The sequence below is a fragment of the Sphaeramia orbicularis genome, chromosome 17 (assembly GCF_902148855.1).
Source record: "Sphaeramia orbicularis chromosome 17, fSphaOr1.1, whole genome shotgun sequence".
Taxonomy (NCBI): Eukaryota; Metazoa; Chordata; class Actinopteri; order Kurtiformes; family Apogonidae; genus Sphaeramia; species Sphaeramia orbicularis.
In genome coordinates, this window is record NC_043973.1 from 19,875,684 (window position 1) to 19,895,860 (window position 20,177).

At 38.9% G+C, this 20,177-nt stretch overlaps 1 protein-coding gene across 12 annotated transcripts in view; it reads left to right on the forward strand.

Moving 5' to 3' along the window:
• Positions 1–20,177, forward strand: part of ptprsb (protein tyrosine phosphatase receptor type Sb) — an 81,465-nt gene that overhangs the window by 18,990 nt on the left and 42,298 nt on the right. For 7 of the 12 annotated variants that reach the window (XM_030159910.1, XM_030159912.1, XM_030159916.1 and 4 more), the window contains exons 3-5: positions 922–1,070; positions 3,764–3,905; positions 13,588–13,776. In XM_030159910.1, coding sequence (XP_030015770.1) covers positions 922–1,070; positions 3,764–3,905; positions 13,588–13,776 — 480 coding nt within the window. The remainder of the gene's footprint in view (positions 1–921; positions 1,071–3,763; positions 3,906–13,587; positions 13,777–20,177) is intronic. The other 5 variants (XM_030159913.1, XM_030159915.1, XM_030159920.1 and 2 more) reach the window with 1 other exon arrangement.

The following is a 20,177-nucleotide window of genomic DNA, read 5'->3' on the forward strand; positions in this document are numbered from 1 at the left end:
AATCAACACAGCAGGACCTCACCCACCCAGACATAGTGGGAGTGGGAGGAGGGATCCAGGTTGCTATGGTAAGGGTCATTCTGACTTCACCCTGATGGATAGCAGTGATTCTGTAGCTGAGGAGGAGTTAAGCTGAGCACCATGGCAACAGGCCACAGACACGTAGCGAGGGGTGGATGCATTAAGTTGTTGACTGATCTGAGTCAGTCACTGTGAAAAATATAGGTTCAGTACTGTTGGCTCAGTGTCAGACTTGGAAATTGCTGTTTTCTTTCACAGGGCAAATGCTGCACTTATACAGCCTACATTAAAGGCAACATAATGGTTGAAATGTTTTCTTCAGATTACCTCCTTGGGCAAAATTGAAAATAAAGGCAGCTAATGTTGATATATTCTTTGCATTCTTAAGATCACCAAACTACAAGTGCAAATCCCCTATAGCTGTTAGACTGCAGGCACAAAATGACACCCCTGTTATTAATACATTTAAACCAATTATATGCTGTGAATTTGCAGCCAACACTTTTCCCACCTGTGAAACACTCATGTGTCATGACAGCCTTTGTTGCATGCATTACATGGGTAGCCTGCCCTGGAGGTAGCAGCGAGGGAAAGAGAGACAGACAGAGAGAAAGAGATGTTCCTCTGAAGCCCAACCCCATCTTTTATTTATGACCCACAGGAAGTCCTTCAGCATGTCCTCTAGATGATACCCAGGAAGTAAGCACAGCATACAGCCATCAGATCACAAGTCATTCTGACCAGTCACTGACAGTCAAATGGGGCGTGGTCAGCAAGGGGCCTTTTACTGGTGATGGGGGTCAGTTTGATGTCTACCGTGTAATAGTGTCAGCTTTCATGCTTGTGTTTTGATTTTCCTGTTTTTTTCCCCCCTTTTTCCCCCTCCTCTCTGTCCCTTAGCGCCTCCAAAGTTCACCAAGATTCCCACGAACCAGATCGGAGTGTCAGGGGGGGTAGCATCATTTGTGTGCCAGGCCAGTGGGAATCCCAAGCCTGTCGTCTACTGGAACAAGAAGGGCAAGAAGGTCAACTCCCAGCGTATCGAGGTGGTTGTCACAGTGCACAATGGTTAACTTCTAATGTAGCATTGTAAAATATACAAATGTTTACACCTAATAATGAAAATGCATTTATATAAATAGCTACAGTTATAAGTTCAGCATTGTTGTGTATATGCCTAGATACAGTTTACAATGCTTAATTTTGCTGGTGGTCAGATCTAATTATTGTTTTGTGTTTTGACTGTGATACAACTTTGTTTCTTGAAATATCTGACAGAAATATAGCAGTGTTGCATATTTAATTAATTTGTCTCTATATTTAATCTTAAAGTACATGAATTTATTGAAAGAAAACAAAGTGGCTGCCTCAGAATTTTAGCAGGATGTCACATATCCAATGCATTTTGTGTTGCTAGTTAGTTAGGCTATTCCTCCTAACTGTTCATTTGTACAGCTCAGCGATGTTACAGGCTGACTGTACAGTATATCAGTGCAGTAATCAGATATTGCATTCCAACTAGAGGACTCCCCCCCCCCTCCCCTCCATGTTGGTAAGCTTCTACTCTGTTGAAGTGTCTTGAATTCACAGAAACACAACCTGAGCTGACCTGTGACCTCTCTGTGAAGAGAGGCAAGTGAAATGTCCTGACGGTGATCAATAACATGCTTTACTGTAATTATTGTCACATTATTACCATAAAGGAAGCTAATGTATGCTAATGTACTTACAAAGGACTGGCCGATTTGTGTATAAGGATACTGAGAAATGATATTTGAAACTTATATACAGAGTGGGGAAGCAAAATTTACAATGAACATTTAGTTGTTTTTTCTCAGCAGGCACTACGTCAATTGTTTTGAAACCAAACATATATTGATGTCATAACCATACCTAACACTATTATCCATACCTTTTCAGAAACTTTTGCCCATATGAGTAATCAGGAAAGCAAACGTCAAAGAGTGTGTGATTTGCTGAATGCACTCGTCACACCAAAGGAGATTTCAAAAATAGTTGGAGTGTCCATAAAGACTGTTTATAATGTAAAGAAGAGAATGACTATGAGCAAAACTGTTACGAGAAAGTCTGGAAGTGGAGGAAGCAACAAAAAATGTAACACAGCTTTTATTAAAGCTCTCCAATCCAAAATCCTAAAGGATCCAACCAAATCCATGAGAAAAATGGCAACTGAACTTGAGGTAGACAACAAGACCGTTAGAAATGCAGTAAAATATGATTTGAAGTTAAAATCTTACACAAGAACACCAAAACACTTGTTGACAACAGCAACAAATCCAACTTTAGCAATTTTTGGGAATCATGTTTACGGCTGCCTTCTAGCCCAGATCTAAACCCTCTGGATTATGCTATTTGGGGTGTTTTAGAACATGCTACCAATAGAACATCATACAGCAATGTTGACTTTCTTAAAGATACTATTAACCCATAAGGACCCAGTGTGACATTTGTGGCAGTTCCCAAATGAATTTTTCTCCATATTTAACCATCCTTAAGTGGTTTATCACCAATTATTGTAATATTATTTATTGTATTTTGTGTTTTTTTCAGTGAAAATCAGGTATTTTCTGACATTTAATTTACTAATCATGTAGATGTTCATGAAAGCTCAGAGTAAAGTTGAGGATTACTATTTCAAAAATAGAGAAAACTGAAGAAAAAGTTACTTATTTCAGCAAAATATATCATTAATTGAACATAAACCCAGTGTGTTCATCCACTGTCATTGATCCAACTCCATGGATTTTACTGGTAAATCAATGTTGTAGAAGATGACAGTGTTTCCACGGTAACTACGGAGCTTCTGAACGTCCAAATGGGTCATATCTGGTGACCATGAAAAGATGAAGAACTGTATTTTACACCAATCATTGACATGGATTAGTTGATCATCAGGGATAAAACAGTTTATATCAGTAGATGATTTTGGTAGATGGTGGATGTTTGGGTCTTAATGGGTTAAAGAAGAATGGGAGAAGTTGTCACCCGAATATTTGAGGAACACTTGCGCAAGTTTCAGGAAGCGTGTGAAGGCAGTTGTTGAGAAAGAAGGAGGACACATAGAATAAAAACATTTTCTGTTATGAAAATTTTCTTGTGGCAAATAAATTCTCATGACTTTCAATAAACTAACTGGTCATACACTGTCTTTCAATCCCTGCCTCAAAATATTGTAAATTTTGCTTCCCCACCCTGTATATGGTAAATGGTAAATGGACTGCACTTATATAGTACATTTTCTACACCTTCATGGTGCCCAAAATGCTTTACAAAGCCTCACATTCACCCATTCATGCATACACCAGTACACACAATAAAAATTTAAATAAAGTTTAGAGTAAGTTAAATACAAAACTTCAGTATAATGCTTTTAAGTGTGAAATTAAATAAAGCAAAATTTGGTACAGTTTAAGTGCAATTATGTTCACTTTTCAGACTGAACAAGAGGGACTAAACATTGTAACTAGTAGTAAATAGATTAGTTCCTCATTTCAGTGTTGATAGGCAGAAAGTTGCAGCAACAACAGAGTCAGCAGTGCATTTTGAAATGTATTTATTTTAGATATTGGATGAAAAAAATACAGATGCAGATCATGCTAGAATATAAATAGTGAATCTAATAATCAGTCGCTCAGTCCTGAGTACTTACAGATATTCTAATCCATAGGTTTGATCCGATGTGATTAATTTGTGTGTTTTTGTGGTTCTGTGGCCTGTCCAGACTATCGAGTTTGATGAGGGTGCAGGTGCTGTGCTCAGGATCCAACCGCTCAGAGCACCCAGGGATGAGAACATTTACGAGTGTGTGGCACGCAACAGCCAAGGAGAGGTGTCCGTCACTGCAAAACTCGCCATTATCAGAGGTGAGACACGTTCGCAAACATTTCCAAACTCCGTCCTTTTCCACTTGAGTGGTGCTTTCGTTTCACATGCGCACACCTGGCTTCAACCGTTGTCTCTCTTTCCCTGGGCTGTCAGTTGCAGATGTGACAATACAGCCATACCACACCCTACCTCCAGCAGGCTGCAGTGAACCGTTCTTTTTATAGTCCCTTAGAGTGCAACTGAGCGTGATCGGGCCACAGAGAGCACTGCTTTAGCGTTCCAGCTTGGTGTAATCACTGCGGCTCCTGGCCAGGGTGAGGGTGTTAATCTAATGTACACTGTCTCCTTAGAGGGAAACTTATCTTTTGTGCAACAACATGCAACGAACTAAAGTTTCAGCATGTGGCTGCAGCTTGGGATCTGAGCACTGGCCATCTGCCCAGCACCACAGGAAAGGAAGGAGGAATAGAAGGATGGCTTCTTAGGCTGTTACTACACGAAGAAAAATCAGGGGATTAGGACTCATTTTGGCAGACGACCCATTTCTGCTAGAGGATATTGAGGAAGAGAAGGAAAAAAGGAGGAAGAGGTCGAGGGGAGGTGAGACAGAGTGTGATGGAGGGTGAGTGGGTGGTGGTGGTGGTGAGGGGGGGTTGATTCAGTAATACAACAGGATGGTGTGAAACAATAGAGATGAGATGGGATGTCAGAGGAGCAGTGGAGGGATGTAGGAGTGCAGGAGATGGATGACGACTGTGGAGTTGGCAGGGCTGTGTGGTAAGCAGAAGGCTGGTAGCCCAGGGAATAGACTCCTGCCAATCTGTTACCCGGCCCATCATCTCTGCACACACAACCCCAATCTGAAGCGCATTACCACATAAACTACACCTCGAGGGCGGGTCTCTGAGTGTGTGTGCGTTTGTGTTTGTGTTCGTCTGTTCCTGTTTGTGTATACTTTTCGCTTTCTGAGGTTTGTTTACTTGTGGCATCCCCTGTCCTGTCTGTGAAAACACAATCAGCTGTTTGTGAATCTCATCATCATCTGATCAGACCTGAGCTGTGAACAGAATTCAGGTCTGTGACCAATATCACAAACACTGCATTTGTCAAACATCAGAGATCTGCTGTATTTGTACAGAATTGGATCTTGTTCTTAAATATCTGGATGTGCACAAGGCGTTTGTTTTTTCTTTTTATTTTAATTTCTGAATCAATGTGAAATAATAATTATGAATTTTCAGGAAGAATCCACAGTATTTTTGGTTATTTTACAGCATAAACACATTGATACTGTGATATATAATTATATTATGCAGGTGAATAATATTTTATTTTAATGATGTTAGGATTAGGATTAGGACGTTAGGATTTGTCACTCTATTTAATAATATTTTAGGTTCATGTTCTCATCATTACCATGTTATTTCTCAGAATATTGTGTGTTTTATATAATGGGCAGTTCCAGATATTGTGTCACTATTGTATTACCCACAAGCATGTAGTAAATCTGCAGCATAAAGGAGATCAAAATATCACAAATTTGTACTTTAGTTCATTTAGATACCTGGATGTTTTACTACATTTTAAAGCACAACAGTTATTTGTGACTGGATATTCTTTTAAATTAGTACCAGTTATCTTTTTTCCTTATTTTTTTTATGTTTTATTATGTGTGCGTTGTTGACAGCATTATTGACAGATGGGATTTCTTCAAATTTGTCACAAACATTTACTTGGATTGAAGAATAAACTGATTAGAATTAGTAATGAAAGGTAAAAATAACATGTTTTTTTTGCAACAAAGCAAAAATTCTTTCACTAATTATGATGTTACATGGATTTTACACAGTTGCATAAAGGGATAAAGTGACGAGTCAATGACATTTAATATCCAAAATGCCAAAAACATGATATTCAACACTGTAACTCAAGTCGAGTCTAGTTGTCTTGTAGGAGTCCACCCTCTTCACTTCAGGGACCCTTATAGCTTTCTCATAATTCAACACTACGTCACCAGTTTTGCTGATACTGAGTTTCAGGTGATTGCTGTTGCACTGTGATGATGCTCCACTCCTCCATCTTTAGTAGTTTTTAAGTGATGCCAGCATGTTTCTCACTGCATATTATTCACTGAAATCACGAATATGAAGATAGTGATAACTTCTGTTTCAACAAAAATCCACCTTTTATTATATTCCTTCAAAATCTTCAATATAGTCATTATCTGAGTTTGGACTAATATGAAGGTAAACAACAACTTGACTGGTAGGCAGAGGCATACGACCACGAGGCGGCAATTCTAGTCATGTGTTATACCTTTAGATAAAAGATCCAAATATTTTCTCAGACACTTGCTCATCATTTGTAATAATGACTCAAGCAGGGGAGTTTTATTCCTTTCCCCAGCCTTGGGAGCTTTCCAAATGTTAGTCACATATCATTGTCTATGCAGAAAGTAATGGGATTTCTACTTCTAAATGTCTAAAACACTTTTCCACACACTCCCTCTTAACAGCTCTATTCTGAAGAAAAAGTAATTCTCAAACTCTGACTATGTGACAGTACTTTCCCAAAGCCATACAGTAAACCCTGCAGTCTGGTATTGGGTGAGTGATATATTAGAAGATAGATCGTGCCATCCAAGTGCACTGAAGTCTGTAAACTGTGCTTGGGTCAGGCTTTTAAAACATCCTGGCTTGTCTGAGAAAAGGACCAACAGCCACAGAAGTAGCAGGGAGACGTTCCATTACTGACTAAACCTCTACCACTGAAAAATCTTTTCATCCCCTTATATGTTTCATCTCATCACTTTGTATGAGGGTTGACCAACACTAATAGCAATTGTGTGAAATGTGAGGGGCTTGTGGTTTCCCACAGGATATGGACTACTGCTCTACAGGCCACCTAATGGATGGAGATGTGGTTGGGTAGCATCACACATCACCTTCCCATTTCCTACTTTTCCTCCTTTCTCTTTTCCTCACTTTATCTTTGTCTGTGTGACTCTACCAGCTTCTTCTCTGGCCCACAGCAATGTCTGTTTCTAATTTCTTCTCTCTTGTTTTATTCATTCTTTCATTTTCTCAGCCATCTATTTTGCCTGACCCTCACTGTCTATTCGGACTCTCTCTTTCTACCCCTCCCTTTGCATTTTTACAGGCTCTCTGCTGTTCCACCCTCCACCCCCTCCTAACCCTCCTCATCCCCTTCCACCCAAACTGTTCTTTTCTATGGACACTGCAGTTGTGTTGTTCCGCCTTCAGGAGATGTGAATATCTGCAGTTCTGCATGTTTGAAAACCTCTGGTGGGCGAGAGATTCTCATCACTGCAGCAGTATGTTTGTGTGTGCTTGTGTGTCTGTGTGCATGCATGCACAACCTTCATAACTGTGTATGTGTGAGCATACTTGTCCATGTATCTCTTCATTTGGCGTGTGTGTGTGTGCATATCTCTATGTGTGCTTGCTTCATTTGTGCAGAGTAATCCTGATTATACTCACCTCCCAATGTCCCATTTTAGGAGAAAGGGAAGCAAGAGATGGGGGAGGAAGAGGGTGAGAGTGAGAAGGGGAGGAGAGATGTTTTGCCACAACGGCAAACACCCTTTATATGAACAACAGAGAGTCAGATCAGTGAGTCCCCCCAGGCGTCTGCTGCATTGGCAGACCAGTGGCTCAGGCAGCATTTTGGTCGGGAAACAACTGAGAGTATCAACTCAGCCTGCAAGAGGATTACACTCCTTGAGTGGAGAACAGGCTCTTTCATCACATATACCCCCTCATCTTCACTGTTTTTATTACATCCTGGCTTTTCTTCTCTTTCTTACCTTCTATTTTTCATCTGTATAAGACAGTGGGCACACATCATACTCGGTGTGTGTGTGTAGCTGTTGTTTTAGTGATAAGAAGGACAGAGAGGTTCAGGATGAGGGGATGTGGGGTTTTGAGAGGACTGATCTACAATGCTAAGTCTGATTCTGCATTGTATTGTGATCAATTATCATAAAGAGCCATTAGCATTTAAAGTGCTCCCCTTCAGCCCTCCTGCAGTCTATAGGAGTCAAGGCATTACAGCCTCTGAAGACTGCTGAGCGCTAGCAGATTAATCCTGAATCAGGCTCCCTGAGATCAGCTTTTATTCAGGCTTCTTTCATGCGCATGGCCATTCCCCGCTGAAATGAACTGAAAGATGAATAGGCAACCTGTTTCTAAACCAGGACAAATGATTTTTTCCATGAGAGAGAAAGAGTGTGGTGCTGTGTGTGTATGTGTGTGTATACCTACGTTTAGGTAACTTCTGTCTGTGAAAGGGAAATCCAAAGTGAGACAAGGAAAGAAAATCTGGATTTGTGTTTGTTTGTTTGCATCGTATGCATTATGTGTTTGACTCTGTGTGTGTTTCTGTCCCTGTCCTAGCAGTTAGTGTGTGTGTGTGTGTTCTCACGCATGCGTGTGCATAAATTGCATATTTGCCCAGATCTGGTTGGCTTCACTGCCTGGTTTTGGGCATCAGGCCTGATTACCCTTCTGCAAACATAACCAGGCCAAAATGTGCGCTCTCAACCTCTTGATACACACAAAACACACAAACACAAAGCTCCAGGGAACAATGGTGGTTGGTCCTTGCCAGTGAACGCTGTTGACACACACTGTGTTTATATACACATGACGCATTTTTCCATAGGCTGTCTTATCAATTTAACCAGGAGATGGAAAATCAGCAGTACTTTTGCGCAGTGTTTGTGTTTGATAAATGATTCATTTGGTGAAAAAGTGTGATGAAGGCCATGCCCGCAGTATCTATTTCAAGCAGTGGCTGACTCATCCAGGAGCCTGGCTGAAAACCTGTGGCTCTCTATTGTCCACTTCAGTGAACTGTGTTTTAGCATCCATTACAACTACTGTCTGTTTTCTACGATCTCTCTCTCTCTCTCTCTCTCTCTCTCTCTCTCTCTCTCTCTATCTATCTATCTATCTATCTATCTATCTATCTATCTATCTATCTATCTATCTATCTATCTATCTATCTATCTATCTATCTATCTATCTATCTATCTGTCTTTCTGTCTGTCTGTCTGTCTGTCATTCATTCATTGGAGTTGGCTTACAAGCCCAACAAACACCTTTTTCCCAGTTTCTCTCAAATTATTCAGTCCAAGGTCTGCTCTATTTTCAACATTGATAACATGCACATATTGAGTTTCCTAACACCACACACATGTGCACACACACTCATACACACACAAACACACGTCCTGAGACTGCTGCAGTAATTAACAGCCAGGGACTCCATGTAGTAGTAGCCGGCAGGGTGATAAAAAGACCATCTGAACCCTCTCAAGAGAGGGGGGTGGGGTTGGGGGAGGGCAGAGGGGAGCAGATGTAGGTCTAGCATATTCCCCGCCTCAGGGGAGCTCGCCTCCTGACCTGACTATCGATCACCCCTTCTTCTTCCTTTCTCTTTCTCCATTTTTCGTCAATGGCCAAACCACTGGGCTCTATTCAGGTGGATCATTAGCATTGATCAGCCAGGGATTGTTGGTGGAAGGCAGGTGTGGTTGGGGGCGGGTCAGGGAGATTCTCTTCCAGCTGATATCAGTCAGAGAGAATGCCACCTGAGCTACAATAGTCGCTTTCAGACTAAACACCGTCATGAAAACTTACCTCGGAGCTTTCATTCTGAACTCCTCTCTCTCCTTTCGTGGCATTTCGTCCTCTCTTTCCACCTCTTAGCAATACCATCAACAGCACTTGACATTCCTATCTGAAGGGGTCTCTCCAAAGCTGATGACTGTGGAAAGAGAAAAAGAGAGCCATAGATCCTATCTCCACTCAGCCTCTCTTCCCCATCGCAGAGCATGTGGAAACAGATGGCACACGTCTGTCATGTGGTTAGGTAGCAGGGGGCCCGGAGGAGGAGAGGAGCCGAGGAAAAAACACACAGACAGTTGATGTGGCCACGGTCTGCATCTTGGACCGTGTTTGCTTTAGTATGTGCCACATCTATCAGGGATACCAGGATGAAGCTGTGAAACTTTTAGGGGGGTTTTGTTGTGCTTGACAATCAAGAGGGTCCTGCAGATTTGATTTATTAGCCAAGCAAATTGCCATCGTGGTAATTGCTTGAATGCTGCAGGAAAGTAGAATATGTAATTATAGTTGCAGGTATGGGGGAGGTGTCCGTGTGTATGTGTGAGAGAGATAGAGTGGTTAAAAGGGTAAGGCGAGGAGGAAACAGGAGGGCTGATGGATGCTTGATTACGTGTCTGGCCATCTGGACTGTTGTCACTGAGATGCTTAATCCCATTCGCTGTAGAGAAAGTGCTCATATGTGTATGTGTGTGTGTGTGGAAAATAGAAGGCAAGTGCTTTTCTGCATGACACCTTTGTTTCCTGCACAAGGACGCGTGTACACGTTAATGCACAAATCTCTGAAGATGCAAATGGGTTGTAGATAAAGACAAATATGTACACACCTATACACACAGCAACACATTTATCCACTGCCCCCGACATAATCAGACACATCCAGACATATGCAGACACATCCCAGATCTGCCTCTCTAATCGTTGGTACATTTAAACAATTACTGCTAACAAGTCCTTATTACCCCCAGTGCCCTGCCCCTCCTCTTGATCCCAGCTTCTAATTGCTGCTGCTGTTTCTGAGCAGCTCTCTGCATAGTTATTAGACAGGAATCATTACAACCACATAACACCGAGCCACAACATGGAAACCCCACAGTTTACTGCCACCGTCTCTAAACACCTGTGTTTTGAGATTAGAACTATACGATAAAGGTGTGTTTGTGCATGTGTCGGCACTTAAGTAACTCCTGCTGACTGGGCGGTATGTTTATACTCCTGTAGAAACAGCCTGTCAGACCCACACTAAACCTGCCTCCTAGATCAGCTAATGAGTAGCTGTATGAACAGTTGAGCAGCTTTGATGAGGAATTGTATAAGGGCTCTGCTGTCTTCGATAGTGTTTCCATTTTCAAGGGTCTACAGATGTTAAAGGGGTGAGGATGGTGGTAACAGTAGCTCTCACATCTGTGTGTGTGAGCAGGTCTTATGTTTCCACACAGAAGAAGGGAATGAAGGAGTCAGTAGAGGCTAGGGATGAATCTGGATCTGTACAGGCATATAAAACACTCATTTGAGTTTCGCAAAACAGCAGACTGACTGTTGGAGAAAATGAAAAATGGACATATTTGTTTTGTGGGTCGGCAAGTAAATGAATATTCATTCAGTTTACACTTTAATAGTTTCAGAAGATTAAGACACAGATGACATTCTTAAAGGGAATACTTTTTACATTCTTCATTATTTACTGCATTATTTATTGCAATGTAAAACAAAGAATCAGTTTCCCGTAAGTGAAATATGCATTCACTCATAAAGACCCAGTGCTACTTCTGTCAGTTCCCAAATGAATTTTTCTCTCTATTTAACCTTTCTTAAACCATTTATTATCATACAGGGTGGGGAAGCAAAATTTACAATGAACATTTAGTTCTTTTTTCTCAGCAGGCACTACGCCAATTGTTTTGAAACCAAACATATATTGATGTCATAATCATACCTAACACTATTACCCATACCTTTTCAGATACTTTTGCCCATATGAGTAATCAGGAAAGCAAACGTCAAAGAGTGTGTGATTTGCTGAATGCACTCGTCACACCAAAGGAGATTTCAAAAATAGTTGGAGTGTCCATAAAGACTGTTTATAATGTAAAGAAGAGAATGACTATGAGCAAAACTATTACGAGAAAGTCTGGAAGATACTATTAAAGAAGAATGGGAGAAGTTGTCACCTGAATATTTGAGGAACACTTGCGCAAGTTTCAGGAAGCGTGTGAAGGCAGTTACTGAGAAAGAAGGAGGATGCATAGAATAAAAACATTTTCTATTATGTAAATTTTCTTGTGGCAAATAAATTCTCATGACTTTCAATAAACTAATTGGTCATACACTGTCTTTCAATCCCTGCCTCAAAATATTGTAAATTTTGCTTCCCCACCCTGTATTATCCACTGTTTTTTGTATTTTTCACTGTAAATCATATATTTTCATATATTTAATTTCCCATATTTAATTTAGATGTTCATGATAACTCAGAGTAAATTTAAAGGTTATCCTATCAAGACAGAGAAAACGGAAGAAAAAGTGATGTTTTCCGCAAAATATATCATTAACTGAACATAAACTAAGTGTGTCCATCCACTGTCATTGATCCAACTTCATGGGTTTTACTAGTGAATCGATGTTCTAGAAGATGACAGCGTTTCCATGTTCACTACGGAGCCTCTGAACATCCAAATGGGTCATATCTGATGACCATGAAAAGATGACAAACTGTATTTTGCACCAATTATTTACATGTATTAATAGGATTAGTGGATCAACACGTGTTTTATATTTTAGATCAATAGATGCTTTTGGTTGCTGGTGGATGTCTGGGTCTTTATGGGTTAAAAATAACCTTCTGAACATTGTCCATATTTGTCCAAATGCATCTCTCTGTGACTGTCTATTAACCTTTATTTCTTCATTACTACCTTGTTCTTTATGTGTAAAAAAATAATACTTATGTGATTATTTGTCTGTTTATATCCACAAACACACACAAAACAGACTTATTAATGGACTGTCCCCCATCCCCACATACACACCCACACTCATCCTTGACAGTTAGGCTACATTCAGACTGCAGGCAAATGTGGCCCAAATCTGATTTTTTTTGCCTATATGTGACCTATATCCGATCTGTTAAAGACAGTTTGAACAGCACAAATTCGATTTTTTTAAATACGACCCAGGCCACTTTCATATGTGGTCCTAAATATGATATATATCTGATATTTTGCAATGCGACTTCAGTCTAAACCACCAAGTCGCATTTATTCGAACTTTACATCTTTGAAATGCAGCAATCACAATTCTGCGTCCCAGGAGGAGGAGCGGCAGGAACAACCTATTTACTTCTGTAAACACAATGAATGCCTGCGTGGTCGCGTATTACGTAGGGACCTCTTTTGCACATGCGGGTCACTTCAGGGTCGCATTCAGTTCATACTCAAAAATGATAGAAGTCACATTTAATGTGTAATATGAATGAGCACACAAAAAAAATCAGATTTCACCAAAAAATCTGAATCGTGCATTAAGCCCTGCTGTCTGAACATAGTCACCTGTCAAGTTAAGAGACTGAACGCACCATGGAAGAATGGACTGCTTGTATCTGTTTTTATTTTTATTATGATGCTTTTATTCCATTTTATTTTATTATGATGTTTATTTATTTATTGATGTTGCTATTGCATTGTAGTTACAGACTGAGGAACGAAATCTCATTCTCTTGTGTATGTAAGTGCACAGTGAAAATGACAACAAAAATCCTTGAATCCTTGAAAAAAATCTATAATATAATATGTAAAATAAATACCCTTAGGACTGACGTTGTGATGGAGAAATGGTTCAGACAGTTTTCACTTACAGTTATGTTTATGCACCAACACTTCTAAAAGATCACAGTTAGAGTTAAAATGCACACCTTCAACAATGTTCACATAATTAAACCTTAAAGCAAGCAACAGCACAACACCCAGGTGTAAACAGTGGTGAATAACACCCACCTATGTGCTAATATTATTTTAATTTTAATATCTCCAGCGTCTGCCAGGTCTGTAAACTGTCTTTCTCTGTCTCCCTGCAGAGGACCTGTTGCCCTTTGGCTTCCCCAGTATAGACATGGGTCCCCAGCTGAAGGTGGTGGAGCGGACAAGGACAGCCACCATGCTGTGCGCTGCCAGTGGGATCCCCGACCCAGAGATCTCCTGGTTCAAGGACTTCCTACCTGTCGACCCGAGCACCAGCCAGGGCCGCATCAAACAGCTCCGATCAGGTGAGAGACGTGGGAGGAGTTTTAGTCAGATAATGTAATTTGAAAAATAAGATAACAAACAGGCCTAACATTACTATCAGGTGAAATCCCCGCTGCTCTAAATTTGGTGATTATCATATTTTAATTATGATTGAGGGATTACATGCTTCCCTCTGAGTTTATCTACATCCTTTGGGGTTGTAAAACCCTTCACAGCCAATTTCATAAGAGCATAAATGCTTAAGCCAATGAAGAGAATGCTGTTTTTGTTAGCAGTTAGAAGATATTATTTCTTCATGACACTAAATTTGTTTTCATTAAGACACATATATGGTTATAATCATTGCAGAATACAATTAAAACATATGCTGTCATCACAGAGACTGTCTTTATTATAAAAATGAGCTGAAAAAGATTGGGAAACTTTTAGAATTATAAAGCCAGTCCAAATTCATTGTCTGTCTTACCATCATTTCTTACAATTACACAAATCCCATTCCAGAAAAGGCTGTAATAGTGACTGATATGTTAATTCACTTCAACCTTCATTTAACTGACAAAAGTGCAAATAAAAGGCTTTCACTGACCAGCTTAATTTAAATTCTGTTCCTTTTGTGATGAATTTATTATCAATTATTAATGATATATTGTTAATTAAGTTATTAAAATATTCAGTTTAACCCCTTAAACACAGCTGGGACAGAGAGGACAAGGCTGAAATATTTATAGGAAAACACAAGTAAAGCTGATCTGTAAGATTCCACAATTAGCAGATTAATTAGTAACCCAAATTTTCATGAGAAAAAGAGTATTACTTAAAACAAAACAGCAAAGAAATAAGATATCTCACCGTCTACAGTACATAATAACTCTCCACTCTCTACCGTTGAGCTCCTAGGCGTCAGTGAAACCATTTTGCTTCTATGATTAATATAGTTACATAAGCTCAGGGGGACTTAGGGAAACTATTGTCACTTAACAAAATCTGCTACTGCATCCAGAAACACTACCTAAAACTGTATTACGTTAGAAGAAAGCCCTATATCTGTTCAGCTTGTTTTCATGCAGCTGTTTCTGCGTGCAAAAAATGATCAAGCACCTCCAGATGGTTACCAGTTAAAGGTTTACCAGCATCTGTGATGGTGTGGGGGTGCACCAGCAAGGCCGACCTGCATGTATGTGGAGGGTCTATCAATGCAGGTCTCATTCTGCACAAGTGGATTCAGAGTCATAGAATGCATGTGTTTAATTTGTCTTCCTGCCGTTCACATCTGTCTCTTATCACCCCCAAAGGAGAGGCAAGGGGTATTGTTTTGGTTCAGTTTGTCTGTTTGTTTGTTTGTTTGTTTGTTTGTTTGTTTGTTTGTTTGTTTGTTAACACTGTAGCAGCAAAACCATTGGTTGAATTCATACCAAATGTGGTTTATAGATTGCCAGTGACACAGAATAGATCTCATAACATTTTGGGAAAAACAGGTCAAAGTTTCAATTTTTTATGAATTTTTAAAATATTTTTTTCTCCCATTTACTTATAATGGGCAAACTTTTACATGTCTGTAGCAGCAAAACTATTGGTTGAATTCATACCAAATTGACTTTATTGATTGCCAGTGACCCAGAATGGATCTCATTACATTTTGGGAACAAGTAGGTCAAAGTTCAGATTTTTACTAAATTTTTTAAAATCTTTCCATTTACTTATAATGGGTGAAATATGTGCAAGGGGTGGGGTTTGTTATGCCTGACACCACTTGTTGAAAATATAAATATATCATAAAGAGGAAAATCACACAATAGTGACTGCTGATCAGATGAAGTCTTGCAAACTGACGGTAAAGTTGTAAATTCATCAAGCCCTATGTAGCAAAGTTGATTTACAGCAGGGGTGGCCAATCCTGGTCCTGGAGGGCCACTATCTGCATGTTTTAGATGTATCCCTCTTCCAACACACCTGATTTAACTGATAAGCCTATCATCAAGCTCTGCAGAAGCCTGATAATGACCATCAGGTGTGCTGGAAGAGGGAAACATCTAAAACATGCAGGATAGTGGCTCTCCAGGACCAGGGTTGGCCACCCCTGATTTACAGTGAACGATGATCCACCACTATAGTTAAGATGTATTTCACTCAAAAATCTTATCAAATGAACCGAAGCTGTGAAAGCCTGACTCGGCAGGTGAGTGGGCTGTCAAACAGACATGTCAAAACCAAGGTTATATTAGTTTTGGATTTTTCATTCTAATTTAGTTTATTTAGTTTTGACTTTTTTTTCTCTAATTCAGTTAGTTTTAATTTGTTTTTAGAGCAGGTTTGCTAGTTTTTATTAGTTTTTGTTATTTTCTAAATGCTTAGTTTTAGTTTAGTTTTAGTTTTTTTTAATATCTTTTATCTTCTTCACCGTCGTATTCAAATAAATCCCAGACAGGACTCTGCTGCTTTCTCCCAGCTTTAGTCTCCATGTTTCCAGGTAGAGTGGGGACCAGAAGACGCCTAAACGACAAGTGACAAGAAGTGACAGACCGTTAAATATCATATGGTGCCAGCAGCTAAAATTGCTTGAGGGAAATAAATCGATTTTATATCAATCCGACATTGACAAAGACGAAAACAAAGGGAATTTTATCCAGAATTTTTATATGTTTTAGTTAGTTTTGTAAGCACGCAATACAGTTTCAGTTAGTTATCGTTTTTTTCCTTTTAATTATAGTTTTTATTTATTTCAGTTAACGGAAATGTTTTTACAATTCTAGTTTTCGTCATTTCGTTAGTTTTCGTTAACGACAATAACCTTGGTCAAAACCTGACATGGCAGACACTGAAGCCTTCTATTCATTAAAGGAGGAAAAAAAGAACCACCAGATCACTTATTAGAGGGTCAACATTAACCCACAAAGACCCAGTACTACTTTGGTGGCAGTTCCCAAATTAATTTTTCTCTCTATTTGACCTTTCCTAAGTGATTTATCATTGTTTATTATAATATCATCATCTGTATTTTGCATTTTTCAGTGAAAATCAGGTATTTTCCTATATTTAATTCACTGATCATGTAGATGTTCAATAAAGCTCAGATGAAAATTGAGGGTGATTATAACAGAAGCAGAGAAAGCTTAAGAAAAAGTGACTTTTTCACTAACTGAGCATAAACCAAGTGTATCCAGTCCACCCACTGACATTTATCAAACTCCATGGGTTTTACTGGTGAATCAATATTGTAGAACAGGGGTGTCAAACTCATTTTAGTTCAGGGGACACATTCAGCTAAATTTGGTCTGAAGTAGGCCGAACCAGTAAAGTAATACCATAATAATATAGAAATAATAATATAGAAATAATGTCAACTCCCAAATTTTTTCTATGTTTTAGAGGGAAAAAAGTAAAATTAAACAATGAATATGTTTACATCTACAAACTCTATTTTCAAACAATGTGAATAACATGAAAAACTGAAACAAAAAGTGTTATTTTAACAATATTATGCCTCAGTTTATCATTTCCACATGTTTATTATAACTTACAGATCACAGCAGGTATACAAATACACAAAAACATTTAATATCAGGCAGAATATTGTTAACATTGTACTTCTCTTAAAACATTTCAGGTTATTCATATTTGTTCAGGTTATTCACATTTTTTTGGGAAATTCTACTTCGTTTTAGTGTAAATACATGAAAATATTTACATTTACAAAGAGAAAAAATTTGGTGTTGTCATTATTTATATGTTATTATGATAGTATTTTACTGAATCCTGCCCACTTCAGATTGAATTGGTCTGAATGTGGAACCTGAACTAAAAGGATTGTTAATATCTTAGTGTAATTTTTGCATTTCACAAATTCATCCCAAGGGGCCAGAGTGGACCCTTTGGTGGGCCGGATTTGGCCCCCGGGCCGCATGTTTGACACCCGTGTTGTAAAAGATGACAGTGTTTCCACGGTAACTATAGAGCCTCTGAATGTTCAAATGGGTCATTTCTGATGACCATGAAAATATAACAAACTGTATTTTACACCAGTTATTTACATGGATTGATAGGATTGGTGGATCACCAGTTTTTAAACATTTTAGATCAGTAGATGCTTTTGGTCGCTGGTGGTTGTGTGGGTCTTTATGGGTTAAAAAAAAAATTTAACTGGAATGACTTCTGGAAAAAAAAATAGCCAACAGAATTTCATGGCTACACATCAAGACGCTTCTGAACTGACTTCATTTTGGAGTCAAAGTCAAAGTCCTTGCCCTTACATGAATAAAATATAATGAAGTTGGTGAGTGAAAACATTGAAGATCCGAGTACATTAACAAATCACTCATTTTAGTTTTTATTAGTTTTTGGAATATGTCCCAGCTTTTTTATGAGGTGAAGTTTGTAAATCCAGCTCATTACAACCATTATTCAGTTTTGACAGAGTTCAAAATCAATAGCTTTGGAAATAGGAGTTTGCCCGCTTTAGGTATTAACTGATGTTCCTCTTATCTTTTTCCCCGCCCAGCCTGAAATTGGGTGAAATGAACACAGTGAATAAAAAATGTGAATGTAAGATCAGTTTGACAGAGACGGTTAGAGATGAAGAGGGAGCTTGCGGCTTGAGAGAAGGGGAAGCGTTTGTGGAGACAGATCAGGGAATGAATACAGAGGAATCACACCTCACGTTTTCGACAGTTTGTTCAGCTTTGTTTATGCTGCTCTGTATAGATGATACAGTGTCTCCTGGAGTAGGCAGACACGCATTTTCTCAGCCATTCTCACTCAGCCGTCCTCAGGGAGAATGAAAGTGATGGTGAGGCGAAACCATTTTGTTGTTACTTCATCCATATTCTCTGTGCTCCTCAATGCTGCCAGCTCTGATATCTCCCCGCTGTCAGCCAATATCCTTCACTGATCACCGGTGCCCTTTGTCAACCTTGTGACTGTAGTTACACTTACAGAGTTTGCCATTACGCTGTTTATCAAATTTTATACTCCCACACTTATCACAACTTTTTATAGCGCACTAGTGTTTGCTGGTAGCTGTTGCCTTTCCTACACAGTGATGTTTATGGCTACTACACCCATTTCAAGTATAATTTCCTGCAAACTACTGATGCGTAAAAGTGGATGCTTACCACTGTGTTGTATAGAGTACTTTTTGTGTAATTGCCTCTGTGTAAAGCGATTGTGGATTGAAGGAGGGAGTCTGATCTGGGCATACAAGGAAAAAGCCGTGAACAGACTCAAATGTACCATATGTTTTATAGTATGTATAGCTGCAGCAGTGGTTGTTTCATATCTGTCATCATGGTTGGGTGATGTGACGGTATTTACATTGCAATAGTACAAATATTTCTGTCAGTATTTATTCGTCAGCACAGTTTTCGTGTTTCTTGATCTTGCAAATCTGCAATTCCTGCAGGATAAAGGACTGCTTAGCACGTTCAAATCAGCAAAACTTGAAAACATTGTTCTTATTTGTATTAAAGCTGGATAATGAGACATTTATACACTGCAGCCAAGAGTAGAGAAGTAAACAGATGAAACTGGTGCTTTTTTGACAACCAATTTAAGTTCAACATAGTGGAGATTTAGCTCTACTGCTGCTCGCTGATGTTGCTATGGAATATAAAAATTAGCTATCACTTCTTATCAGTATATCTTTGACAGTAGTAAAGTGAATATATTAACAGATTAGAGGAAAGAGAAGAACTGCGGTGTTTTCAGGCAACCACTTTCAGTCAAATACGACAGAGGTGTAACCTTTTTTCTGCATGCTGATGTTGTAGTGGGACAAACAATTAACTTTCACTCCTGCCTACTCTATTTCAGCGGCGTTATCGTTTTCGTCTGGAGCCTTGAAGCTTACGTTTTGAATGACTGCTAATTGACTTTATTGCTTTTAACTTAAGTGTTCTGTCATGTGAGGGAGTTGTTTATGCTAATGTGAATCTACCGAATAAAAGAATAAAATGATGAATTACAGCAAGATTATTTTACACCAATTCATAGTTGAATTTTTTTCATAATTACTGCAGTGTGTTATGTAGTGTTAACCACCCCACTTATAAATGAAATTGGTAACACTTTATAATAAGTGCACACTATGAAGCATTAGTTAAGCATTAACAAATACTGAATTCATTATTTATAAAGCATATTTCTGACATGAATACTCATTAATATATGGTTTATCAGCACAGTTATAAATGTTTTACTAATCATTCATAATCATTCATCATTCAATCGTGCAGTTTGTTTGATAATCAGATATGCTGTGTCTTTGCTTTGTTAGAGTAACTGAGACTTTTGTGAGTCTTTAGGCATTGACAACCTTTAAATCTCATCTATAAAATGCTTTATATGCCCACTAACATATTCACTAACCATTAGTATATGTCCGAATAGTGTATGTGCGAGCATAAATGCACATCATAACTGGTTTGTA